The sequence below is a fragment of the Phlebotomus argentipes genome, unplaced genomic scaffold (genome assembly GCF_947086385.1).
Source record: "Phlebotomus argentipes unplaced genomic scaffold, Phlebotomus argentipes genome assembly scaffold_4, whole genome shotgun sequence".
In the NCBI taxonomy this organism is placed as follows: Eukaryota; Metazoa; Arthropoda; class Insecta; order Diptera; family Psychodidae; genus Phlebotomus; species Phlebotomus argentipes.
Genome location: NW_026776174.1, coordinates 8420128 through 8446073, shown reverse-complemented (window position 1 = coordinate 8446073; position 25946 = coordinate 8420128). Strand labels below are relative to the sequence as shown.

Sequence of the window (25946 nt, the reverse complement as noted above, 5' to 3'; positions counted from 1 at the left end):
TAGATGGAGAAGAGAGTCTGCCAGTGTGGAGAAAAAATCCCCGTCGTGGCCAGAACGGAAAAGAGGCCGCCAAAATGCGATCATCTCTGACGTACACTGAGAGAAATTTGCTTAGCTGCTCTATCTGCACGAGGCAATTTTTCGAGTTACAAAGAACAATATACAATTTCAGTTTATTTATGATGAATTTGGCATGAAAACATATTAAATTCCTGTGCTGAATTGTGTAGCAGGTGGAAAATATTCACGCTAAGTCAGGTTTAAATGATCTAAGCCTTGGCAGTGGCCTCAGCAGACAGCAGATCCTACCTCTCATTGACTCTATGGACACGATTAACTATAATAACTTGACCTGCAAGACCTATCCATAATTATAATCTCAATATTGTAAAATGTTGATAAACATGTTTCCTCTGCACTGACTGTTATCAGTCAGTATCAATCACAGTCTTTTGACGCCACTTTGCAATCCCCCAAAGACTTCTCCTGTGGGTGGTGACCAGAGGGGCGCCTTTGGAGTGAAATTAGCCTATGAATCAGCCGCGTTATCGCACCACAAGACGACATTCTTCTCACTCTTCTTTCATTCACGCAAAACAACAAACACCGGAATTACGAGGTGCAATCAGCAATAGTTGGGGAGTGTTGTTTGATATAGAGAAAAAGTGGGTGACTCACCCAAAGGAAACAAGTTCACGACTCACCTGAATCTGTTGGGTTTCTCCCTTCAGGGCTCAGACGTTTCCCGTCCTTTCGCAGCCAACGTGTCGATTTCGCGCCAAAAGCTAATCTACCACCAAACAAACCCGCGCTTGATCATCAGGGCAAAATTGTGCTGGCAGTTTGCAAGGGGGAAAAGAGGCCACCTTTCGTGCCATGCCTTCCACGCGGCGACAAAAAAACACGCCAGCACTCTCGTGAATTCATTCCTCCTCTTCTGCCCGGAACACAAGCACCGACGCCGAGAGAGACAGCAATAGGCAATAAGTGGCGGCAAGACTGCTTCTCCGGAAGTGAATTAAATTCCAGATGATGAATCAGATAGATTTTGTTGATTCTTCCACTTTTTACCTTGCTTAACATCTCACTTGCTAAATTGCGGCATTTTCATGAATTTCTCCACAAAATAATCCCTCAATGGCCCCGTCGGCGACAGCCAAAACAGCCAATGATAGACGAAGTATCTGCAAAGAGACATTAAAGACTTCAATTGCAAGAACTTTCTCGTCAGAAGCATTGAAATACAAAAACTTGGTTTAGTACATTTGAGAAGTTCTGAAAGACTATTAAAGAATCTCAATGACACGTTGAATGTTTCATAGCATCTCACTACTTTAAATTCTCTGTGGCAAAAATTTCAGATCAAGTGTTTCGAAAGTAGAAGCACTTTATAGAGAAATTCAATCAATAAATCTGCAGCAAGTTCCTAGAAACGCCCCGCCAAATTCTCACCCAGAGGAGACAAACACATTAATTGAGGATGAATTTAAATATTTCACGAGAAGAAATTAAAATCAATTCACTGAGCAACGACCATTCTGTCCGTGTTTTTATCGTCATGGGAGATTTTTCGCCATTTCCGCTCACTTAACATGATTATTCGCCCGTCCAAATGTCGCCTTTTATTGAGAATTAATTCTCATTTCGTGGAATTTTGTCCAAGAGAAAATCATTTACATTGATGTAACCCTTTTTTCGCCCACGAATCCACAATGCCAGATGGATGACTCACCAAGTCACGCACGAAATATCTGCTATTGAGCTCTCACAAGTGCAGGAAATTTGACTTTGGCTGGATACATGTGATAACGCATAATAAAAATAGTTGAATCACAGTATAAAAGAAAGCAAACACAATTGCTCACAGATTTATCGAAAAGGTTTTACCAAGAAAGAGAGACTTTGAGCAATATATCACTTGTGAAAATACATATTTCTTATCACATTGACTGCCAGTGAGAAAAAATTGGTATTTTTGCACTGTAAAAATACTTTATAGACATTCTTTAGAACGCACACTTGAGGGTTAAAAACATTAAGCTTTTCCTTTCACGCCCGGCAAAAGCCTCTTTTCTTCGCTGAAACTTTCTCAGTTGTGTAAAGAAAGTCGTTCATTTCTAACCAGGAAATTTCCCGAGAGAAAGACTTCTTTTTTGTGTGAGTGTTTTTAAGTTGCCCCTTTCGGGGCTTCCAAAAATTGCCATACCAGTTAGTATTTCATAACTGTATGGCGGGACATTGGTCATAAGTTTTCAACTAGCAATAATCGCACCTCGGATAAACCTCATTGGTTACGATATCGCCTCTGCGCAAAGCTGAAGACTCATTCCAACGCCCTTGCACTTCACTCACTGCACAAGGTGCTGTGAGCGCGAAGTATACGTTAAGTGGAAAATGAGCACATCTCTAAGGATATTCATCAGACAAATTGTTCTACCTGAACGGCTCCACTTTGTATCGCGCTTTGGGCTTCTCCACCCTCAGCGCCTCTTCGAACTCCCGCAAGAGCCTGGGATGACTTTCTGCCAGGGAATTCCGCATCCCATCGATGCACTCCAAGTAGGAATTGTATCGATTGAAGTAGTCCAAATAGAGAGCCTCTTGTTCTGCCGTGAAGGCCTTCCGCATGCACAGGGCAGCTTCCTTCTGGCCAGCAGCGATGTTGGATCCCGTCACGAAGGAGCCCGGAATGAACTCCACTACGTCCACTGAGTGCTTCCTCATCTCCGTTCGCAGAGTGTCAGTCCAAGACACCAGAGCGGCCTTCGATGCGGCATATGGAGCCAAGCCAGGCAGTGGCTGATGCCCACAGTGACTGGTGACCGTGATGATCCTGCCCTGATGCTTCCGTAGGAGCGACAGAAAGGCGTGAGTGATGGTCATCGTGCCGAGTAGATTCACGTGCACTTGACGCTGGAAAATGTCAGGAGTTTGCCACTCAAACTCCCCGAAAACCATCACTCCTGCATTATTGATCAATCCCAGGAACTTCGAGTCAGTCTCGCGACTCAGAATCTCCCGCACCACACGATGAGCATTGGCGATGGTTTCCAGCTGCAGCAGATCAATGTGAGTGACAATGAGTTCATGCGATGGCAGCTGAGCGAGATTTCTGGCACCCTGAGATTGGGGATTCAGCACTCCGGCGATCACGGTCATGTTCATGGCGTGACACTTCCTGGCCAAGTTGTATCTGCAAGGAATCTCCATAAGCCACCGATTTTCTTTGGAATAAAGACCATTCGACTCACCCCAGTCCAGAATCACATCCCGTGATGAGGATTACGTGGGATCTGGTGAAGATTCTTCTCTTTACCACTCTCCTGGTGACCATGATCAAGGCTCCAGTAGCCACTCCAGCCCATCCTGCGTACTTCAACCACTGATCTCTCAGCATGACACCCAAAAATCCAGAAGCTCCAGCACAGGCGACAGATGAGAATCCTCTGAGGTAAGCCAGCACAGACTTGACTTCCATTTCCAACTCATGAAAGTCAAATGCAAGTGGAATTTGTTATCGATGCGGTTGCTTAGATAGGTCTTATTTGCATTTCATGATAGACTCAGGGTAAAATGATCTTCTTCTTTTCCTCATCGCCTCATTCGCTGGCCATTTTTTCCCCCTGCTGGGATTCTCAGACTCAACCTTTCGCGCGTCCCATGATGAAGTGTGGTAAAAAAGATCTGTGCAATTATATCACTCGCCCTCTTATTCAATATTTTCTACACGACTAAATCGTGCTAAAGGATCAACATTGATATAAAATAAAGTGAAATAAAGGGTGTTATTATTCAGGGGGATACTTTTGCTGGGGAGCAGAGGATATATCGATAAAATATTTGACTCGACCGCGGAATGTCCATCGATTCCTATTCGTACTTGATGTTGGGATTCAAGTCCATGTCGAAGAAACCGTCGCTGTTGCCACTGCGTCCCACTTTGGCCATCACGTAGATCACGAGGACAAACACCAGCAGTCCTGCCAGGCAGATGAACCACGTGCGACGCCACGGAGGACGCGAAGATGGACTGTAGAGACGCCTTGTCCAGCGATTCACCAGTTCACCAACCGATCTGCGCTTGTATTTGTTCTCATCTCTGTCCGAGGCCCCAATCGGAGGCTCTCTGGCCAGGAGAGGACGTCTACTGCTCGCTGGAAAGAAGAATTCTGTCAGCATTGCTTCCACGATTCCTGATAAAACCATCTTACCGTTGAATGTGTCTATGTTGAGGACGGAGTGCGACTGAGACGCTTGGAAGACATCCCAGTTGTCCTTCGACTTCGTGCTAGTCACTCCGGATGGCCCTTGGCTCGATCCCGAGCGTTGCTCCTTCTTCTCGTCAGCCAGAAGCGGCAATCCCAGCTCATTCCGGCCCCAATTCACCTGCGACAGTCGGCTGCGCAGCACATCCGCCACCGGAGACACCAGATGAACAGGAGGAAAGATCTTCTCTGAGCATGTGGGACACGAGTGGCCGCCAGGAGCCGTGTTGGGCGGCAGGGACTCCTGTCTGCTGTTGATGCACTTCCAATGAAAGACATCTGCAAAGAACACAAGAGAGTCTCTCATCAGCCGGATTCCAATTTGCCTTCCGGAAGACTTTGCTTACGAAAGCAAATTAGTCGAACACAATCATCGGCATCGAGATTTTCACCACACAGGGAACAAGATGAGTTGTAATCGCTATCCTTGAGCCACTGGAGATATGACTGAACAATGCACTGTATGGAAAATAATGGAAATCAGTGAAAAGTGGCTGAAATATACAAAAAATGTCCCACCTTTGGATGACTCGTTACAATGCAGTTTTCACACACATTTACACGGTGTTCGAAGCAAAACAAATTGGTCACGAGTCGTTTAGGACATTTACAGAGTCCCATTGTAGCAATTTATCGGGATTTCTCTAGATTTTCAGTGAAAATAACAGAGAAATCTCCGAAAGAAAATCTTGTTTTGCACGATTTTTTCACATTCAATCTTGCAACCCCAATTTACATTTGACGTCGTGGAGCAGAGCTGCCAACTTAACATACACTTCGCTTCACCACCACTCTGACGCTGTAATCACTTCAGAGACGGCAGCGCGTGTGAACAGTCAACAAATTTTCCAGACCGGAGAGAAGTCTTAATTCTGCTGTTATTTCACACATAATCTGTAAAAATGGGAGACAAGAACTCAGATCAGAGTATCATGGACAAATCCATGCGATCGGTTTTCGGTAAGATGCGACGATAGTGTGGTTTTGAAAGTAACATGATGAGCTTCATTCTTCCTGTTTTGTTTACAGTCGGAAACATCCCGTACGAAGCCACAGAGGAGAAGCTGAAGGAGATCTTCAGTGAAGTGGGTCCTGTAATATCCCTCAAGTAAGTTGCTAGAGTTTTATCTGCTTCCGGACAGGGGATATTGACGTATTTTCGTTTCTTTCAGACTGGTGTTTGACAGGGAGAGCGGCAAACCTAAAGGTTATGGTTTCTGCGAGTACAAGGACCAGGAAACTGCCCTCAGTGCCATGAGGAATCTCAACGGGTATGAAATTGGTGGACGAACACTACGAGTGGACAATGCGTGTACGGAGAAGTCCCGGATGGAGATGCAGCAACTGCTGCAGGGTCCTCAAGTGGAGAATCCCTATGGAGAGCCTTGTGATCCCGAGAGCGCGCCAGAGCTCATCACAAAGACCGTGGCATCGCTGCCGCCTGAGCAGATGTACGAGCTGATGAAGCAAATGAAGACTTGCATTCAAAACAATCCATCGGAAGCACGCCAAATGCTCTTGCTGAATCCTCAGCTGGCGTACGCTCTCCTCCAAGCCCAGGTGGTTATGCGGATTGTGGATCCTGCTACAGCGGCCACGATGCTGTTCAAGCCCAACCAGATGCCGCCTGTGCTCACCAACCAGACGGTGACGCAGATTCAGCTGCAGCAGCAGCAACAACAGCAACAGCAGCAGCAGATGACTGTTCCGCAGCCCGTTCCTCCTGTGAGTATGAGCCGAAACGACTTTTCCGCCCCACTTGGACAGGACATCGATCTGCGCTCAGTGGATCCGCGACTCACGCGCTCCCTGGACCAGGATATGCGCTCCCTGGGGCAGCCATTACCTGTGCCGGATGCTTTTGGACCGACGCCGCGTGCAGCTCGCCAGGTGGCACCCACTTTCCCCGCCGGAGATCCTCGGCAGCGCCCCATTGATCCACGCACCAACAAGGTGCCTCCCTCAGTCAACGTTCCCGTCGTGGCGGGAATCTCGGCAGCCCAGGTTGGCCCCGCCGGAGCCGCGGCTGCAGCCGCCGTGAGGGGCATCCCTAGTGACGCCAGCGATCACGAGAAGGCGGCCCTCATCATGCAAGTCCTCCAGCTCTCGGACGAGCAGATTGCAATGTTGCCGCCGGAGCAGCGAAACAGCATTCTGGTGCTCAAGGAGCAGATTGCGAAGAGCACTCAACGCTGAGAGGATTTCCTGTAATCCAACATGCTAATAAAACTTATAAATACGAAAATACTTCACATTGAGTTTATTTCTCTTTAATGTTTTTTCATAGAATAAGTAGAAAATAATGATGAAGAAAATTGGTAATTAAGTCTTATTTCAGTAGTTTTTTGGTCCCTTTCGTAATTCATTTTTGGGATATTCGTTGTTAAGTCAAATGTGTAGAAAAAGTAGTTAATTTCAAATTTTTGGCTGGCGCAAGTAGAACTTCTTGTTGATGAGTGACTCGTAAATCACCACTTTGGCTTCTTTGTCACCGTAAATTTGCACAGAGAGCGGCTGATCTCTATTCACGATCTTCACATACACCCTCTTCTTGTGCAACAGCTTCCTCAGTTCCTTCTCCACATCATCGTTCCTGTAGCGCTGATTCACCTTAACATCCGCGAGTTTCACGCGAAGATTCCTCAAAGGAACAACCTGGAGATTCTCGTGCAGCGGTTTTATATCAGTGATCTTCACATGTTCAGTGTTGAGATAGTCAACAAATTTCACCGAATACTCATCCTCGATATTCCCATCGTCCAGCACAAGTCCGCGATACCAGCGACTATCCTCGTCATAGCGCACAAGATAAGGCACAGTCAAGGCTGTCACTTTGGTTACAGCAGGATAACAAGGAGCCGCATCCTGAAGGCACTTGTCCATGTCCTTGTGCATCTTCTCATGACCCGCTAAATCTGGATAGATGTACAGATCCAGTGCTGAAATGACTTCCGTGGTGGTGCCGTAGAAACCCTCGCAATCTCTGTTCACAACGAGAGTAGTGAACACAGCGGGTTCAGGAATCTCAGTTGAAACGTAATCGGGATTGAAATCGCCAAAGGAAACTGTCTCCATCTGATCATCATCCTCCGGACCTGATGATTCAGACTCACTGCTGCTCACAATCTCATCGGACTCCGCCGATGAATGTTTGTCATCCTCCAGAAGCTCCTTCAGCTCCTTCTGTTTGAAGTACTCTTGATACTTGCTGAGCGAGTCCAACTTCATCTCCGGCTCCTTCTCCTGCTCTTTCTTTCGCTTCTCCTCTGGTTCAGCGCACTCCAATTGTTTTCTCTCCTTCACCGCAATCTTCTGGTTAGCAGGAATAGCCATCTCATTCTCAATCAAGAACTTCACCATATCAACACTTCCCAGCCTGAGACTTGTCATATCGTAGATTCTACCAGCGACGCCAGTCTCCTCAGGAGTCCCAATCAGTGTCACAGTGCAGTCATTGCCCACCGTGTAGGCATGAATCTTGTCCAGGACCTCAACTGGCCACGGCTCATCACTCTTCATTGGAACAATATTGGCAAACCTGAATCTATAGGATTGTATTGGAATGTTGCCGAACAGAAGAGTCTTTCTCATGATCTTAAATGGACACTCCTCAATGTTCCCATAGTCAACGAACTGCACGAGACACTGAGACTTCTCCTTATCCACTTTCCTCACAATTCCCCTGTAATAGTGATTATCCAAACTGAATTGTGCCATGCATGGCTGATTCTTCGACCAGAATTGCTCCACAGGCGATGGATATGTCTCGTGCAGGACTTGATTTGCAATCAAACGCATTGTGTCCAGTCTTGCACGATTCTGGACATTGTACATATGGATAATTCCATTGTTGTCCACATACGTGGAAACACCAACAAACAAGGTATCCGTCCATGGTTCAGCCGGCTTCCATTCCAACACATTTGTTATCTTCGCCGACAATTCATTCTGCAGCGGATCCCTTTCCTGCACCACCGGCTGAACACTCTCCCTGGTCATTGCATTGAGATTCTCAATGAATTGCTCAAACTCCTCACTCCGCTTCGCCATCTCCGTCTCAATCAATTCATTGTCAAAAGTTTTGGGAAATTTCTGCGCAAGATGAGCATAGCCATGCTTCACCAGAGACTCATTCAGATTCTTCCACCTGACAATTGTCGGCTGCAGCGGATCTTCCTCCTCGACACGCCCCCACAGAACCACTGGCACCGATCCATTCACAAACGGTCCCATCATCGTCACGGCATATCCTTCGTACTTCTTCGATGTGCAGTACTTCTTGAATTTATCAATTGCCGATGATGGCCACAACGTCTTTCCAGCCGTGGGCTCAACATTTGACAAATGACACCGAATAGCTCCTGGGCATGCTCCCCACGCGTCCTTGTCCTCCACCTGCGCCATGTCGCTCATCTTCACGAACTTATCAATTCCCGAATCCAGCAAGAACACCACACAACCACCCTTGGCATGTTCCTGACGCTTCACCCTTGCTCGACGCCACTCACAAATGCGATCAGCTGCAGTATCTGTCTTCACGAAGCACACATCTCCCTCCTTCCACGTCAGCATTTTCTCTGGACACACATATCCAGTCATCTGCTTCTCAATGATCTGCTGAACCCGATCAAATCCCGCCATGTACGTCAAATTGAGCACATAGAATTCCTCAGGAGAGATAACATTGAGGATCCTTGCATTTAAACGATGAGATTTCTTCGCATTTTCCACAGATTTGTTCTTGCCGTCTCCATGTGATGAGGTCGGTTCAATCTCACTATCATCATCAGTGACTTTCTCAAACTCAACCTGGAAGTGATAAAGAGAGGGAAATATTTGGATTAGTGTCCAGTTTAGAAGCAAGGTAAATTCCACAATTCACCTGAACACTTTCCGATCCCGTGGAAATAGCATACTCCATCTGAACAAGTTGAGCATTGATGCAAATGTTCTTGTCTTTGCGCACACTGTACAAGGTCACATTGTACATGTCCTTTCGATTGGAGTTCTCACTGTGGACAAACAGTTCAATATTGTCGCTGGCAATCAAAGCAGAGAATTTCTCAGTAGCTTCCGCTGGCCACTGATATTCATAGCGAGAACAAAGTGAGATGTGAGCAAGAGAGCATGCAATCACACCCTTGGGGAGATTCTTCAAGAAGTCAGAAATGAGCATCCTGAGACTCCTTAAGTTCACCAAGTGCTTCGTGCCAACATCCACCAGCTGCACCTCCACCTGAAGCGGCCCTCTCACCTCCGTCACCTCACCACGGAACCAGTGATCGTTGATGGAAATGGCCACTGGCGCGCCAATCTCTGGTGCATAGATACGCTCTCGAGTCTGATTCTCATAGTAGTGGTCCATTGCTAGCTTCTGCTGCTCATACAGATGGATATCCGTGTGCTGTGTGGGACAAATGAGAGCAATGTTGAAAAAATTGTCCTTCACTGTGGCCAAAGATCACTCTCAAAGAAGATTGATCATGTCGTGATCGAAACCTCTATCACGACATTCAAGAATTTTACACCACTTTTCCCCTCTTTATGCAAATTTTTCAAAAGCTCTCAAGGTGAAGATTGGTCTCTGAAAATTTCCGCGATTGCCAATATAAACCATCTCAGGCATTATTGTCGAATCTTTCTCGTACTCATTATCTTGTTGCTTTTTTCCACTCTATTATGGTCGAGGCGCATACTATAAAGCAATTTGAATATCTCGTCGTGTGGCAGAAGAATTTAAGCAAATAAATTCCACTACTAAATCACGAAATATTTTTATTACTCATTTGATCTTTGAAAAAGCAATCTTCAATTTCCTCCTCGCAGTCGCGCACGCAAAATTTTATCATCAAGACAACTCATGAGAGGCACTCATGATCACGCAATATTGCAGATTTCACAGGGTTATCAAACAAAATTGGAACGGTATCCTCCAATTTTACTAACAAGGAAGTCGCAAAGTTCATAACACTTTGAGATCTTGTAGTTCACAAGAGAATTAAATGTCCTAAGCGAATATAGCAAGTAGTTTTCATTTGCAAATTCAACAAACAACCCTGTGCATGCCTGGGTGAAAGTCTGTCAAGGAGTGAAGATTGCTAATATTTCTCAACATATCACAGTTCAGGTAATTTCTCCGTCTCGTTTAGCGACACCGTGAGCACTTTATAACCCTCGATACGTGATCATTAGTCGCATAAAAATTACCATGATCAGGTATTTAGATGATTAATTGTATACCCCATACTCTTGCAAACTCACCTTCATTACATAAAATTCCATCGGTGACTCCACATGGATGACTTTGGGCGAGAAGTATATTCCCACAGTGGCCGAAGGCGCGAAGAACTTGGGTCTGGCATTTTGTCCTCGTTGCTGAAAAGAACAGAAAGATTTGGTAAGCAGAGTTTCCCAAAAAAACTGTGTGAAAAGGCATCTTACAATATTCGTCCTCAGCTCGTTTATCAGCTGAGTCATCTGCGGATCCATTGACGGGATTTCACGAGCCAGATTGACACTGAGCAGCGTGTCACGAATTGACAATGGCTTGAGATTCTTCATCACAACCAAATCCACCACGTGAATCTCACTCTGAATACCCAGTGTCATCTTCATGACACTCTCCGACATCACCATTTCAGTGATCAGACAATTCACCTCGTCCGTCCACTTTCCATGGCGCGGATGCAAATTGTACAGACAACAGTGAGCAGCTCCGCGTGGTTGATTCTTCAGCACATCCGGACATGTGCGAATCTTACTCTTGTCCACACTCTTCGTATTTCCAAAATCAATCAACTGCACGTCGTATGTCCTCTTCTCGCTGCGTCCCTTCACCACAGCCCGATACCACTTGGCTGGATTTGTCGCCTCCGAGTCATTCATGAGATACATCTCATCCGTAACAATGTCCTCTGGCTTCACCTGATTCTTCGCCACATCGTTGCACATTCCAATGAAATGGTCGAGATTCGTGACAAAGCTAATGTCCTGAATGTAGATCTCCTGGGGATTCTTGATATGACTCACATATCCCGTCGTTGTTTCAATCTTTGGCAAAAGACTTATCTTCGGAATGACCTTTTGTACTCGAGAAGACTTTGCATCTCTGGACTTCTTTCGGTCACCAGAGTGCTTTCGATGCTTCTCATTTGGCTGATCAATATCCATCTGTTCCACAATACGATTCAGTTGTGGTGATTCACGTGGTGAATTTGTACGAAGTTCTTCGTTCAGCTTCAACTTCTTGTCCACTTGAAGCACTGGGGACAAAACTGGAGAAATCTTGGAGTTTCCCTGAGAATGAACAATGGGACTTCTGTACATGTTCGTCTGTTCCATCATTGAGGTGTTGGAACTGGGCAGAAAATGAGGTGGTGAGGATATATTCTCACATCGTCCCAATGTCAACAAAATCTCTTCATTCCACTGCACACGAATGCATTCCATCAAGCCTCGTAGCGGTTCCATTGGTCTCTCGAATCTGAAAAGTAAATTGTAGTACAATTGTAATCAATACTTTCCCACCATTAATTAACAACTCATCAGCTGATGAAGAGTCACTCTTTAGTGTCATCAAATTGAGTGTGAGTTTTGAAATGCACACTAATTTTTTTCTTCTTCTCTCCATCGACTATACTGTGATTAGGCACTTACGTAATGGGGTTATGAGATGATTGGAAAACGGTCAAGTCGCACGGCAATTCCTTGGTAAACACACTGATCTGTTGCAAGAGACTCTCCAGATCCAGATTATACGGTGCACTTCGAGAGTAGTGCTTCAACTTGTCCATGTAGGCCTGCAAGGATAGAAACAAAAAAATAGAGAAACGATCTTTTCTTCCTCTTTCTCCTTCATTAAAACCCACCTCAATCTGACCCTTGTTCGTCTTGAGATTCTCCTGACACATCTGTATCTTCATGTGGTTGTCCCTGTAATGATCCTTCACTATTTTCACCAGTCTCTGCTCTGCAACCTGCAGCGAGCTGTGCATATCGATGAAGTAGTTGGAAATGTCATCAATAGCCTTTTGGGCGTACACCTTTTCCGTCTGCAGTGTCGAGTCGCATGTCTGAAGTGATAGATAAATCACTGAATTAGACTCATTTTCAATTATATTGCCCTCCATTGTAGACAAAAGACATGTTCCAACTAAACTGTGAGATATAATTTGCTTTTGAAAATTATTTATTGTAGAAATCATAAACCACACAATATATCACATTGCGTGCTGTACCCTTCAGATCACACTTGCAAATAAATCTCATTGATCCGCGAACCCAGCAAGAAGTATTCAATACAATTTTGCTGCCTCCGCCCGTCATTTCGTGAAATTCAGCAACAATAATTTAAATTGTCACAATTACATTGCAACAAATTAACTTCACATCATTATCAAATAGTAATTAATTGAAAGTGATCAGGAGTTGTTTCAACGATCACAGAGGGAGTCTTAATTCACGCACTTTACAACTTGCAAGTGGGTGGGAATTACATCAACTAATTATATTGCATGTTTAAAGCTAAGAATGCAATTTTGCTACTCAATTACAAGATTAAACGTGCCTGTATTTGGTCAAAATGCTTATCTTCTGGTCAGATTAATTGAAAATACGCGTTTCTTATGCCAAAGATAATGGGTGAAACCTCCATTTCATCAACGCAAAGCTAAAGATTAAACCCTCCTCAAGTCTCTTAGTAGGGGGGAAAAAAACATACGAAATCCACAGGAATTTAATTGAGAGTTAATAAAATAACACGCCCATCAAAAGAGGTGATAAAAGTTCAATAAAATTCCTTTTTCAATCGGCCACACAACACAACGAAATTTCTCCCCGCATTTTCCATTCAACCAGAATTGAGAGATCTCATTTTGCCGTGCGAGTTGTTAATCACCAAAGAGGACTTGCAACTGGCTGAGGTCAACTCTTCAGCCTTACTCATATCAACCCAAACAAGATGTCTTTTGCGACAGTCTCTGCTGAGATAACATTTTCGCATTCAGTGCATTTGATTTCAGACATCACAGACTCTCCTCAATTGCTGCTCCCCAGGTGTGACCAGCAAAGAAGTCAAGCACGCGATCGCTTTTATTAGGTGAACAGATGGCTGAATAGCCTCTGCAGACTGCTCGATTGTCTATGAATTGAGGACTGATTTCGATATTTCACCAAAGACTTGCATTCATTGGTTTTATGATGAAAAAATGTTCTTCTCGCCACAGCAAGAATAGAGTTCCATCTCGACTAGAAGATCATCTTTTGGCGAGAATCTAAGCACAGTTGTGTTCTTAAGATTGACAAAAAATCATCATCTATCTCAACCGTGGTTCTCATTGAGGCGTGATCTAGCTATGAAATGCGACTCTTGCTCTCAGTTATTACTGGCATGAAAAGTGTCCAAGCCTAGATGCCCCTCTTTTCGCGCCACACTCTCTGCTCCCCACCCCACCCCCAATGCTTTCGAGATCGAAAACTTTTGTTCAGCGCTGCTTTGGGTCTCTCTTTAATTTTTTCCCAGTTGTGGGCCTCAAACACTGCAAATTCTCTCTTGCAGCGCTCTCCCGCACCCAAGTTTTGTTGTGTTGAGCTGCAAATAAGAGGAAAAAAGAGAGGAGCTGCCAATTCGTGCCTCTCACATGTGCTTACTAGTTGCAACTCGCGAAGCTTAGAGGCGACTCAAGCAATCTCAATATTGTAAGATCAACCAGTGTGAGGTGAGTTACACTCTAAGGCGGCGGCAAAAAGCACACCGAGTCTGGAGCTCGCGCTCTCAACACTTCTTTATAGTTTGCATCTTCAATCAAAAAAAAAACCAGAAGAGTGACACAATTCGGAGGATTTCTTCGCAAAGACATTTGTTTCAAAGTGCATTGAAAAAGTGTGATTTTTTGAATTCTTCTTTTTCGTGTTATTTCATGCCTCTTCGGGGCATTATGTATTACACAGTTCAAACATAGGTCGTCATTATCCCAATCATCCTCTCTAAACCCTCTCTCTCTCTCTCTCCCCCACAATCTTACAATCCCACGTCGACCTAGCAATTGGAACTCAGAATTTGTGCCAAGTGACTCTAACCCACCAACTGGATAAAACCACTCAACAATCCTTGGAAGTTGCATCTTCACATCACAGCAGATCCACCGTAATTTGTGTGACACAATCACCTCGACAGCCATAATGATTTTCCGTGTCTCACTAATTGCTCTGTGCATCTTTGGATACAGCGTACTGACCACAGGTAATCAACTGTCGCCCTCACGCACAATCACATCAACAGGAGGCACACAAAAGCCATAATATTTATGCTTATTTCTTCACGCTTCGCGACTCCCAAAGTCATTTTGCATGGAAATCTCATTATTTACACATATGTTCTCCCCGAAAAAATACCCGGACAATGAATGCAAAAAATACAGGGTGATCTATAATGTTGCTAACAACGTTAAGTCACTGTTTTGTACGAAAGACACTCAATATTGATGGAAGTTGAATACAAAACTGATGGATTATTTAACAATCTATCAATTCAGCGTGTGCCATATTCCAACTGACTATGTTTTTGCATAAAATTTATATCGATTAGCATTTTCAATCAGAAAAAAAAGATAAATTTATGGGAGTGTTGAGATTGAAAATTATTCCAATCAAAAGTGTAATAGATTTTCACTGGCAAATGGAAGCACCCTGTTCTCCTTTTTTCCCTTTGTGCCTCTCCACACTTAAGGAAGATGAAACATTCCAGACTAGCAAGGTTTGGAAAAAAAATAGCATGAATCGAGCAATTTATTTTTATGTCTATTACATCGTTTGTTCTCCTAACCGTGCGATCTTTCTTGCACAACTTCAATTCACTTTGCATATCATTTGTCCCGTCTTTGTCCATACCGCTTGATCATCTTCAAAGAGAGCCACAGGTAAACCTGGTGGGTGGGGAAGTTTCGGCACGTGAGTGCACGTGAAAAAGGGCTTTCGAAAGCACTAAAGAGACGGGCTAATGAAAAAAAAAACACACACACACACACACAGACTTTTCACAATTTCTTCAAGTCAAGAAAGTGAACGCAAGAGAGACATTGAGGGAAAACTCGTTGACCACTATAAAATCCCATTTAATGCATTGCAACACACAGACACATTCCGAGTTGATGTCAAAGGTCAGAGGAATTTTCAAGTCATCTCAGGCTGAGGCCTGACTTGAAAGCCCTCTTTTCTCTATCTCTCTTTCACATGAAAATTGACTAACGAGAGTGCTCACAATCTAATTCACTATTTCGCTAAATTACCCACCAATTTACCTCCTAAATTCTCTCTCTTATTCTATACATTATTTATTGACCCCTTAAGTGTGTCGATTGTCGAGTAACTCCCGGCATTTGAAATCACGTAATACACCAGCGCGACTCAACATGACAACACCATGATAAAAGGCAAAGGCGTTCACGTGCCGCTCCAGCTCCACATAATCTCCATTGTAGCATGGCTTTCGCTAGAAAATGTGGAGTGACTCCTTGAGCAAACAAGGAAGGGCAAAAGCGACACTTTCATCCTCGTTCCACATTTCTACCGTCGTCCCATGAGTGATCATTAATCTAATTTCTTCAAGCTCCCCCTCCCCACACCACGCGCATTTTTCTCCTTTGTTTCCCATCCATTTTTTTTCTTTTCAGAAAGAAAAAAGATCCATCAAGGTGATTCAAATTAAACGTCTTTTAAATTTACATTGATGTATTTGTAAGTTTAAACAGCCGACTTATGTCTGATTTATCCGCATCCAGCACACGTTCATGTAATTCTTCATACTCAATCACATAAGATGGAGAAAAAGTGCGGCTGGCGCAAGGTTGAAATCGTCAACATTGTCATTAGTCGCTTTGAGTCTTTGAAGCGCACAACCTCAGATGAAGAGGTGCTAAGACATGTGAAAACTTTCCATATACCACCGCGGCTTCTTTGCATATTAACCCTCACGTCACCTTGCAACGTTTTCGATCAATTGTTTCTGCCACGAGACGAAGTCTCGAGCCTTAGTCAACTTTGAACCACCCGTGAGATCTCTGACGAGGATTAAAGTTGAATGGCAGGAAATGTGTGTAAATGGCAATAATTGGAATATCTTCCACCTTCACTTGCTATCTAATGAAACAGGAAGGCGGAGAAGTGCAAGCGAGAGTCATCTTGATGCCTTTTCACTCGGCCTTTTGAACATCGCGCGCCTCACTTAAAATGTGTGACTTATTTGCAAATATAAGATATAAATTAATTCTCCTCCGATGGTAACTGGGAAATTAGTTAATTTACTTAGTTGAAAATGTTACATAAATGGGAAGACCCTGTGTGCCTTGCAATCTCCTTCTCTCTACCTTTTTCTTTCCCTCCCAATCAACAAGTGAATAAATGGATGAAAGAGAAATTTTCAAGGGACAGTCACTTTGTAAAATATAATAGTATTCTCTTGCATAATTCTCTTCAGAATCATAAGAGCATGAAGATCTCTCAAGATGATAGTGCGATATTTAAATAGTAATTTAGATCTTAATTGCTTTTGCACGGAGAAGTCAGTTTATTGTTGGCTTTTTGTAAATAAACTCAACTAATGATGAAGATGATTATAAATGGTTTAATTTATTTGAACAACCTTAGAAATACGCCTAAAATTTGACGCTTATATCTATCCATCTGACGTTTATTCCACATTCGTTTGACATTTAGTGTGTAAAATCTGACATTTATGCTTTTTTAATACTCATATCATGAAAACATAATCAATTTTTTCCTTGGACTCTTTTTTATTTAATACTCAATAGCATAACTTTACCATTTTCCCAAATGATTTATCTCACATATTTGCCATACTGTCACAGCCTAGCGCAGAACAATTCTTCACGTCCGCATCTGACATTAGTATTCAACTGCACTCGATCATTGACACATAGTTTAAATTAATTTATCCATCGTGACTCCGTGCCTCAACAGCTCAAAAGCTCACTGAAAGCTGAATTACAAACAGAGTGATATCGGATGATCAAGGAAAGAGAGACGGATAAGTGGTTGAGGCATTAAATAAATTACTTAATATCACGCATTTCCACATGATGAGAAAAAGTAACTTGTGGCACTTCTTTCAACCGTCTCTGGCAGTTCACCAGATAAATCACTTATTTGATGCGAATTGCATGGAATCACGCGGGAAAAAATGCAATAAAATCACACAGCTATGGTTGATATGACTTTTTTTCTGCCCAGCGTATGCCAACCTTTGCGCAGATAATGGAGGTGAAAAACACCATTTTCAAGTTCCATTCCATATCGATAAATTATATTTAAATAAAAGACAGACACACATACCTATACTGGCTTTTTATCATATAGTATACCCATTCTAATCTCACACATAAATTAATTGTTTCACATTCTGTCTCGCTTCTTTTTACACACCTCCCAAGAGTGGAAATACACACGCATAGAGGAAAAAAAAATTATGATTAATATTTCATAGACACACCGTCGCTCAAACAATTACATCATGCAGAGACATTAAATGAAGCTTGGGAGTTGTTTCGTAGGTGACATCATATGTAGATGAGAATTAACAAAATTGGAGGCCTTGACTTCAAAAGCATCTTAATGCATTTTTAATTTTATTTACAAAATATCAACAATGAGTGACATTATTTTGTAAATACACTCTCACACACCACGCAAAAATGTCCCACCCGTGAGAGTGAAGATGCATTTTTTCCTCTCTATGGGAGACTATAAGACCAAAAATGCACTTTGCCTGCTGCACACCTTCTTTCTGACCCTATTGTTATTCCCAGTCAATGGAAAAAGCACATCCATTGTGCTATGCCATGCCAATGGTGATCCAACAAAAGACATATCGAAAAAGTGACAATAAACACCACACGAATAAACATTTCCATATGCAATTTTCCATGGCAGAAACTCCAATATATACATTTTAGGCTTCCCTGGGATTGTTCAAAAAACGACGCTCTTAAATTGCACTGTTGCATTTAAAAACATATACAACGTGGGTGTGGTATGTGAGATGTGAAAAGGCATGAAATGCGCCTGAAAAAGAAGCTGGGACACGAAAGTTTCCCTTGAGACACACCAAGACGCCACACAGATTGCGCGATCAATTAAATCACCACGAGAGATTTTTAGAGTCAAAGAGGAAAGTGATCACCACCAGAAAACGCACAAGAGATCTCATTGTATTTTGAGTGCACACGCCACAGATCATTTTCCATTTCACGGCATGCCTCCTTTTGACCGAAAACATTAGGGGGCCTCCCAAGACTGTGAGAGAGATACACAAGACCACGCTCTCAGAAGCCTCCTGAGGCAACAGAGCACGTCTAATGCACAACAAAACCTCCGCAGCCCACTCACCAATTCGTACTTTGTGCCTCATACACTCGTTATAGGAATTGTAAGGTCACAGCTTCTTGCTTAGAATACTAATGGAAAGGTTAGTTACTTACTGTTGTATGCACTAATCTGTAACACATGTTGCGTTACAGAAAGTTTTAGTACACATGATTGAGCATAAGAAAGGAATTGTTAAGAATAAAAAGTGACTTCTTCGCCAACAAAATCCTCCCTATAAATTTTTCACAATTATACCCATAATGTTTCAATAGTCAATACAGGCAGTGTAAAAACATCATGTTAATTCTCATAGGCATTTAATGCGCCTCCATATTCCACAGTAAAAGGGGGTTCTCTTTTGCAATCGAGTTTCATATACCCAACAAGGGATTAAAGAGTCAACTGCAAACACCAATTTCCCCATAGAATCAATGCGCGAATGCCAATGGAATATGCCAAATTAAGTCCCCAATTGCGAATTTCATCGCATTCACTGTGTGACAGGGTGGCTTTGGTACAAAAAAATTCTCCATTATTTCCATCCTAATGAGCTTCAATAAATTAGAAGAGACCAATTTGTGAAGCTCTGCACAAAAAACATCTCATCGCAAATTCACTCTGTGTCTTTTTTTTGTCTCTCGTGTGGATTCACCTAATGAAATTCACACTGAAACCAAAGAGATCAATCAAATTTGCCAATAAAACGAGACTGTAAAAGCCTTCGAGAGGAAATTTGCAGTTCTCTCAATTTTCTATACATAATTTTAAGAGCTTCTGCATACTTTTTTCGCTCTCTCTCAATTTGATGTCCATTACATTTTCTCGAATAATAATAAAAGAAGGAGCAAATTAGTGGAACAAAATAAATAAAACCCACAAAGTGAGACAGTTGCTAGCCACAACAATAAAATGTATACACATAGAGTTGAAAAATAATCGATATAAATCATTGATTGGGATTTCGCAATATGTACAATGGTTTGTTCACTGTGACGGAGGAGGTGAGATCAATCTTTCTGACTCTCAACTGCCGACTCTCTGATCTTTGTACATGCGAATTGATGCCGCTTGTAGGATTTTTGCACTCAGAAACATTACGGAATGGACATGAATTCTATTTGATATTTACACCTCTTTGTCATCATCAATTGTTCTGAGATAAACTTGTTGTGTATGCAAATTAAAAGATAAACAAGTTTCATGGAAAAAATGTTCAAATTGCATGAAAACTTTCCTCTGAGTGCACGTCTCCTGAGAGATTCTTTCTCTCCATGGGCCACACCGCCTCTTTATTATTCGATTGCAGACCACGGCTCGCGCTCAGTCCCAAACAGAGGTGTGTACAACACTGGATATGAAATTGCACACGGACTCTAGCATTGCTCCAAATTCGTGATCGCGCCAACAGTCGCGAGCACATTTCCCATGTCATCGATGAAGTTGGCGATCAGGCTTAGTGTTGTGCCCAGTATCACATATGAATAAAAGTGAAGAAATTGGACGCAATAATTGCAAACCAAGTGGCGTACGGCGCTTTTTTCCACCGCCACACAAGCCTCTCACTTCAATATGCACCCATATTTTTTAAAAAGACTTCCCTCTCTTGTTCTCAATTTAATTTAACCAATTTATCGATCACAGAGATCAAATATTTAAAATCCATTAATCCCGCGCGCGCATTGAAAACCACGATTCTTTCGCTGAACTAATTGATGGTGCGGCATTATGATTTTGAAACGGCGCACTGAGACGGGGGAAGACAAGAGAAAATGTACTACACATGACAAAAAGATGATCACTAATCATAAATTCTCAGTACATTTCATCATTTTCCTCTGGCCAACCATTGCACGATTACCATAAATTGAAGGAGAAAAAGAGCGTGTGGAAGGACAAAAAAGTACGGAATTCCAATCATCTCTCCTCTCTGCTTTTATACATATAACACACAATTCAACGCCAGTAGGAGTTTTAATTCTCCACAAAACGGGACAAAAACATTCCGCCGCGCAATTAAAGTATTCAAAATGAAAATGGAATTAAGGTAAATTTAAATTTCACTCGCACAATTTATTGTACGACATTTTAATTGTTAACCATTAATGAATGCCAGAAAAGACGTGGAAAATGTTATTTTCAACAAATTGATGTGAGTATTTAAATATTTTCAATTTCATTTCGTGACGAAAAAGAAATACACGCCTACATTTTTTTCCGCCTCTAGTTGACACTGTGGGAAACTAATTGAAATGCATTACTATGATTTAACTAGTCATTTCAAATTCCTCGACGAAGGAACTCGTCATATTTGACAGTTTGTTATATTTTAGTAAAATATGTGTCACCTCATCAACATACACACATTTTTTCACAGTGCATAAATAATGCAATTTTAAATTAACACCACTCTCTCCGGATTTACATTTGCCAACTACTGTTTATTGCACAGGAACGTCTATCATAATAATTGTCCCAAAACCCCCCCAAAAAAAGTGCTTTCAATTTAAGCCTCAATTAGGTACTGAAAAATCAATTTTAACTGAACATTTTAACCACCTATTTTGGTTTACCTCGAAAATACCAACATTTCAGCACAAAATACCAACTATAAAAAAATGCATTGCAATTGTGGTGGTTGTAAATTGCAAGGAAATAATTCCCCCGAAGCGTGTGATAAATAAAATCATTAGATCTGTTTCAGGAGATTGTTCACACGACATCTGGATTTTGTTTTAATATATTGTCCATTTAAGAAAATGTTGCTCGGGAGAAAGAATTTTTAAAATGCCGATTAACTCATACTAATGATTGAACACCATAAGCATGTATCAATTTTAGCCCGTGTGGCCATAGTGAACGATGAGAAAAAAAGATAGATTGTAAGATTTATTCGTTCATGTCATATACTTCACACTATGCGAGAAGTGTGCTTCCATTTGAAGAAGGTGATAATTGCGAGGCAATTTTTTAATATTTAATACCCATGTAGGTCTATCTCGTGAATTCGATTATAATGATACATTTCAACATTTCATTGCTCCCATCTGAGCATTTCATGCCTTCAATCTATTGGGTGTCTGGAAGTCACGAGCGCAAAAATTGAGATCATGTCTTTTTTCCACAACAACAACAAACCACTCATTCTTCAGCCAGCAACACCAGTTGCCCTAAATACAATAGAATACAGCACACAAGATTCAATGGTTTACAAATTAAATTCGAGTCAATTTATTATGACTGGGCGATGCACTCAAAAAGTTCTCGAGTTTCCAAATGCAGCATGTATTTTCACTTCTCCTCCATATAGTTTTAATAAAAAGACTCCTCACCCAATCACACAATTCCATCTCCTCCTCTCAACCAACATGTCAATCACACACAACAACTGGTGAAAAAGGGGAATGAGAACACTTGAGGAATTGTGTTGTAAAACTATTTTACACCATTTCAAATTAATTGAAAGGCAGATAATTACAAATTTATTGAATTCCTTCTTAGACTCACAATTTTCAAAGCATCTCCAACATGTTGTTTGTGTACTGTAACATTTTCCACTCTTGCCAATAACCACCCGACATGAGAGAGAGAAAAAAAAATACAAGGAGTTCAAGAAGACTTTACCATCTTGCACTACATGTTTGTGGAGAATTTTATAATTGTATCTTATAAGAGCTTTCGAGATGCGTTACTTTTGATGGATTTCTTACTCATGCACACACATGAGTACTGAACATTATCCTTCAGCAACCAGTCAATTGAATCAGACAACTGTAGTAAAAAGCTGCTGCAGACGCAAGATGCTGTACAAGAAATTACTTTAAAGATATTTTAATTTCTCTGGTTGTATCATAAATATTGTGCTCTTTTTCTCTTACTTCACATTCAATAAGCATTGGGATTAGGGACACTTTCGAAAGTATTCCCAAGCACCCTCCGTCGTGTGTGTGACAATTGTGAAGGGGATCAGATCACTAAAGGCATATAAATTCAAATCTTGGTAGAAAAAGCGACCACTTTTTATAGAGCAACCCAATAAATCAAACAAGACAGTCAGATCAATATATAGTCAATTTCAAAAGATGATGGCAATAAAATAGGCGTGAAATGTGATTCTTTCCAACTAAATCGCTCCACAATCAATTGCCATTGCAAAATCAATCTCATTTGCAATTACATCCATTCGCTGTGCCAATAATGCAAGATGCTCGACAAATCATCGTATATTTTGACTTATGCATACTTCACGTCGTATGGTATTAAGTATCACCGTGGCAACGATATGGAAATTGTGAGATGAACGAACACAGTGTGCATTCGCACACACATTTTTACCCCCCTGCCACCCCGTCGAGGGAATACGCAATGCCTGATTATGAATTATTTATGTCACATAAGAAGATACCACAAGTAATTAAATCATCAGCACAATGTCAATTGGGACAAGTATTTGATAAATTGATGCGTTAATTCGATACCTGCGTGATTTAACCGCCAATATACAAATGATTTGTTAATTGAATTTCATAATCTCCCTCGCAAGCACACCTTCAGGCCCACCACCACCGTTGTAAATGATTCCACACCAGAGGACATGACTGTAAATTAATCCAATTCATAATGCTCCGTCGTCGTTCACACTGGTCTTTTTTTATGTCCCTCGCGGACATGCTCAAATCAATAAAATCCGATATTGTCAGCAGCAGGTAAAAATTAAATCTTTCTCTTGCATGCGTCTTACGCTACCACATTATGTGTGCTTCAACCTTAACTACAGCTGGTGGGTTTCCTTTGATGTGTGCAATTAAGTAATTACACATTATCCCCGATCACAAAGAATCGAAAGTGCGTGATTTATCATTCAATTTCCACTCCATATCAACTTGTTAAATCTTCTTCAACTTCTGTTTAATGCTAAAGGTCTTTTTTCTTGCCTTTCAATTCCGGTGCCACATTTATGATGGCCATAAAACAACTCCCATATAAATAGTGAAGAGTGTTTTATAATGCTAAGATGGCAAAAATTTTATCCAACGCCGCAACGGCAACATTAATGGCGAAGATGATGAGAAGGTCAGAAGAATTCTTTACATTAAATGTGTATTTCATATATTGAAAATGCTAAGACGTCAAGGAGAACGTGTAACAAAATCACTAGATCAACATTTTCATGGCTACAAACAATTAATTGTATTAAATAATAAAAGAGAAATCGACATCCACAGTGTCTTAGAATGCTAATTAGATACTCATGAAGTGCCCAAGATCTAACATTGAGGACTCTTTTTTATCCCCTACAGATTCCAAGGAGTCCGTGAGATCAAAGAGAGCCAAACGCCCTCGAGCACCATCGATTACGGAATATCGTCCAGAGCCCAAGCAGAACCTCGAAGAGCCCCGAGATGACCAGCAACCCGTAGACATCCCACCAGGCTTCCTCTCGCCATCCGTTCGCGAATACCTCGAGCTGGGCAGATCCATTCCCGGTGAGTGCCCCAGAAACCTTGCTCGTGCGACAACATTCTCATGCAAAATTGATTTACTTTCACAGGTCGTCCCGGCACTGACTATCCCATCCTCTCGGCAATCCCCTACACGAACTTCTACTGTGACGACCAACCATATCCGGGCTTCTTCGCCGATATGGATACAAGATGTCAAGGTGAACTTCGCGTCTTCCACCTCATTCGACACATGCAATTAATCTCATCTTTGTTCATCTCCACAACCTCTATTAATGCAGACGCCAGCGTGGTTTTGTGAATTGTTTGCCCAAGTTAACTCACAATAGCACGGCGAGCGTGCCCCGTTTCATGAGACTTTACAAGTTTACACAGAAGAGTTCACAAGATACCAATTACGATATGGCCACTATTCTTGTTATTCCTTCAGTCATTGAGAGAGTAGATGTCATCCACAGTTTTGCTATTAAGACTTTACCTACCACTTTTAATAAAATTTATGCACAATTAGTGAAATTTCATTTAGACAATTTTACAATGAAGAGTCACGACTTATTATCTTTAGCTAAAGTAACATTTATGTATGCCTTTGAAAGTTTCAAATGAGTGCATATGTATATATTTTTCTGACAAGAATTAAAACAAATTTTCAATTTCAATTAAATACCCACATTATGGCCATTAGAATTAATTTAATGGACACACTGAGGTAAAAAAAAATTTTTATGCCAAAGTTTTAAATCATTTCATTGCTGAATTTAAAATCTCAACTACATTATTATGAAATGTGATAATGAGAAAATCAATGAGCATTTCCCGATATTATTATACAATTTACCTTTTCATTTTTCTGTGCATTCAGAAGCTTGCAATCAACTGATTCGACTGTTATGAATCAATCCCATTGTCTTGATATATTGACTCAACTCATAAGCCCATTAGTTCAATTAGAGCCTCGTTGGCTACCTTTGCGCATTACAGTGGACCGCACAAACTTTAACCATATCGACTGCATACTAATTTGATCTTTTACTCCTCAACACTCAATAGGATGGCATTATTGTGACATTGATGGACGGCAAGCGAGTTTCCTCTGCCCGAATGGAACACAATTCTCCCAAGCAGTTTTCGTCTGTGACTGGTGGTTTAACGTACGCTGTGATCTCTCACCCCGCCTCTACTCCATCAATGCGCGCCTCTATCAAACACCCAAAGTCAACCCAACGCGACCACATCGAATCATTACAAAGCAACTGATTGATGATATTTTCAATTAATTGCATCATCACACCGACAATTGCACTCAAACAGCTGAGATACAACCGTCTCCACCTTCTTTGCCCCACACTTCACTCTACCCAGCATCAATTAGCGGGTTAATTAAAAGATTTTGCCAAGTATAAAAAAAGGGCCCCACCACAATTTTTTAGGAGAGCTGAGGATGAAGATGAAGAAAAAAAAATATCTAGAGCAGTGCCATCCAATCACTTTTCTTTGAAAAAATCATTTCTTCCACCATCATTACATGTTATAAAATAAAATGCAGCAGAAAGATGAACAGAAGCAGAGAAGAAGTACAAGTAATTTGGCTCATTAAATCTCATCTAAGGTGTTAATTTAAGATACAAATTCCTTGTAAATATACTGTATAAGATTTTTTTATATGCCCACAAAGAAGTGATTAAGAGATTATGAATAAAAACATGAGCGGTCGCTGAAAAAGTTCGTTTTATCTTATGCATAAACACAAGAAAATTCGCCCAAAAGTCGGCAAACTAAAACATATTTTGTGAACAATTCAAAAAGTTCAGCTTTCACCGTCACAAAGTCAACACAATAAATC

The 25946-nt window shown here is 41.6% G+C and overlaps 5 protein-coding genes and 1 non-coding gene across 6 annotated transcripts in view; 2 read left to right on the top strand and 4 right to left on the bottom strand.

Annotated features, from left to right (window-relative positions):
- Window positions 1-362: 362 nt before the first annotated feature.
- LOC132258388 (D-beta-hydroxybutyrate dehydrogenase, mitochondrial) lies at window positions 363-3692 on the bottom strand. The gene is made up of 4 exons (XM_059755709.1): window positions 3252-3692; window positions 2438-3193; window positions 705-1184; window positions 363-511 (listed from the first exon to the last, which is right to left on the bottom strand). The coding sequence occupies exons 1-3, from the start codon at window positions 3476-3478 to the stop codon at window positions 1085-1087; spliced, it is 1083 nt and encodes a 360-aa protein (XP_059611692.1). The 5' UTR covers window positions 3479-3692; the 3' UTR covers window positions 363-511; window positions 705-1084.
- LOC132258979 (U4 spliceosomal RNA) lies at window positions 2176-2317 on the bottom strand. The gene has a single exon (XR_009468298.1). It is a non-coding gene; the product is annotated as a U4 spliceosomal RNA (small nuclear RNA).
- Window positions 3693-3795: 103 nt separating the features above from the next.
- LOC132258390 (zinc finger protein-like 1 homolog) lies at window positions 3796-4891 on the bottom strand. Its single transcript, XM_059755712.1, has 4 exons — window positions 4785-4891; window positions 4613-4724; window positions 4212-4544; window positions 3796-4154 (listed from the first exon to the last, which is right to left on the bottom strand). Exons 1-4 carry the CDS (start codon window positions 4884-4886, stop codon window positions 3871-3873), a joined length of 831 nt encoding a protein of 276 aa, XP_059611695.1. The 5' UTR covers window positions 4887-4891; the 3' UTR covers window positions 3796-3870.
- A 221-nt stretch (window positions 4892-5112) lies between these two features.
- LOC132258387 (cleavage stimulation factor subunit 2) lies at window positions 5113-6510 on the top strand. Its single transcript, XM_059755708.1, has 3 exons — window positions 5113-5225; window positions 5295-5373; window positions 5438-6510. The coding sequence occupies exons 1-3, from the start codon at window positions 5168-5170 to the stop codon at window positions 6459-6461; spliced, it is 1161 nt and encodes a 386-aa protein (XP_059611691.1). The 5' UTR covers window positions 5113-5167; the 3' UTR covers window positions 6462-6510.
- Window positions 6511-6520: 10 nt separating this feature from the next.
- LOC132258378 (uncharacterized) overlaps window positions 6521-25946 on the bottom strand; it is a 45416-nt gene continuing 25990 nt past the window's right edge. Inside the window, exons 6-11 of the mRNA XM_059755687.1 lie at window positions 12134-12337; window positions 11922-12064; window positions 10707-11748; window positions 10527-10640; window positions 9148-9669; window positions 6521-9074 (exon numbers count right to left, since the gene is read on the bottom strand). Coding sequence (XP_059611670.1) covers window positions 6681-9074; window positions 9148-9669; window positions 10527-10640; window positions 10707-11748; window positions 11922-12064; window positions 12134-12337 — 4419 coding nt within the window. The 3' untranslated portion in view covers window positions 6521-6680. The remainder of the gene's footprint in view (window positions 9075-9147; window positions 9670-10526; window positions 10641-10706; window positions 11749-11921; window positions 12065-12133; window positions 12338-25946) is intronic.
- Window positions 13895-25812, top strand: LOC132258393 (uncharacterized). Its single transcript, XM_059755717.1, has 4 exons — window positions 13895-14505; window positions 23942-24127; window positions 24193-24303; window positions 25154-25812. The coding sequence occupies exons 1-4, from the start codon at window positions 14445-14447 to the stop codon at window positions 25378-25380; spliced, it is 585 nt and encodes a 194-aa protein (XP_059611700.1). The 5' UTR covers window positions 13895-14444; the 3' UTR covers window positions 25381-25812.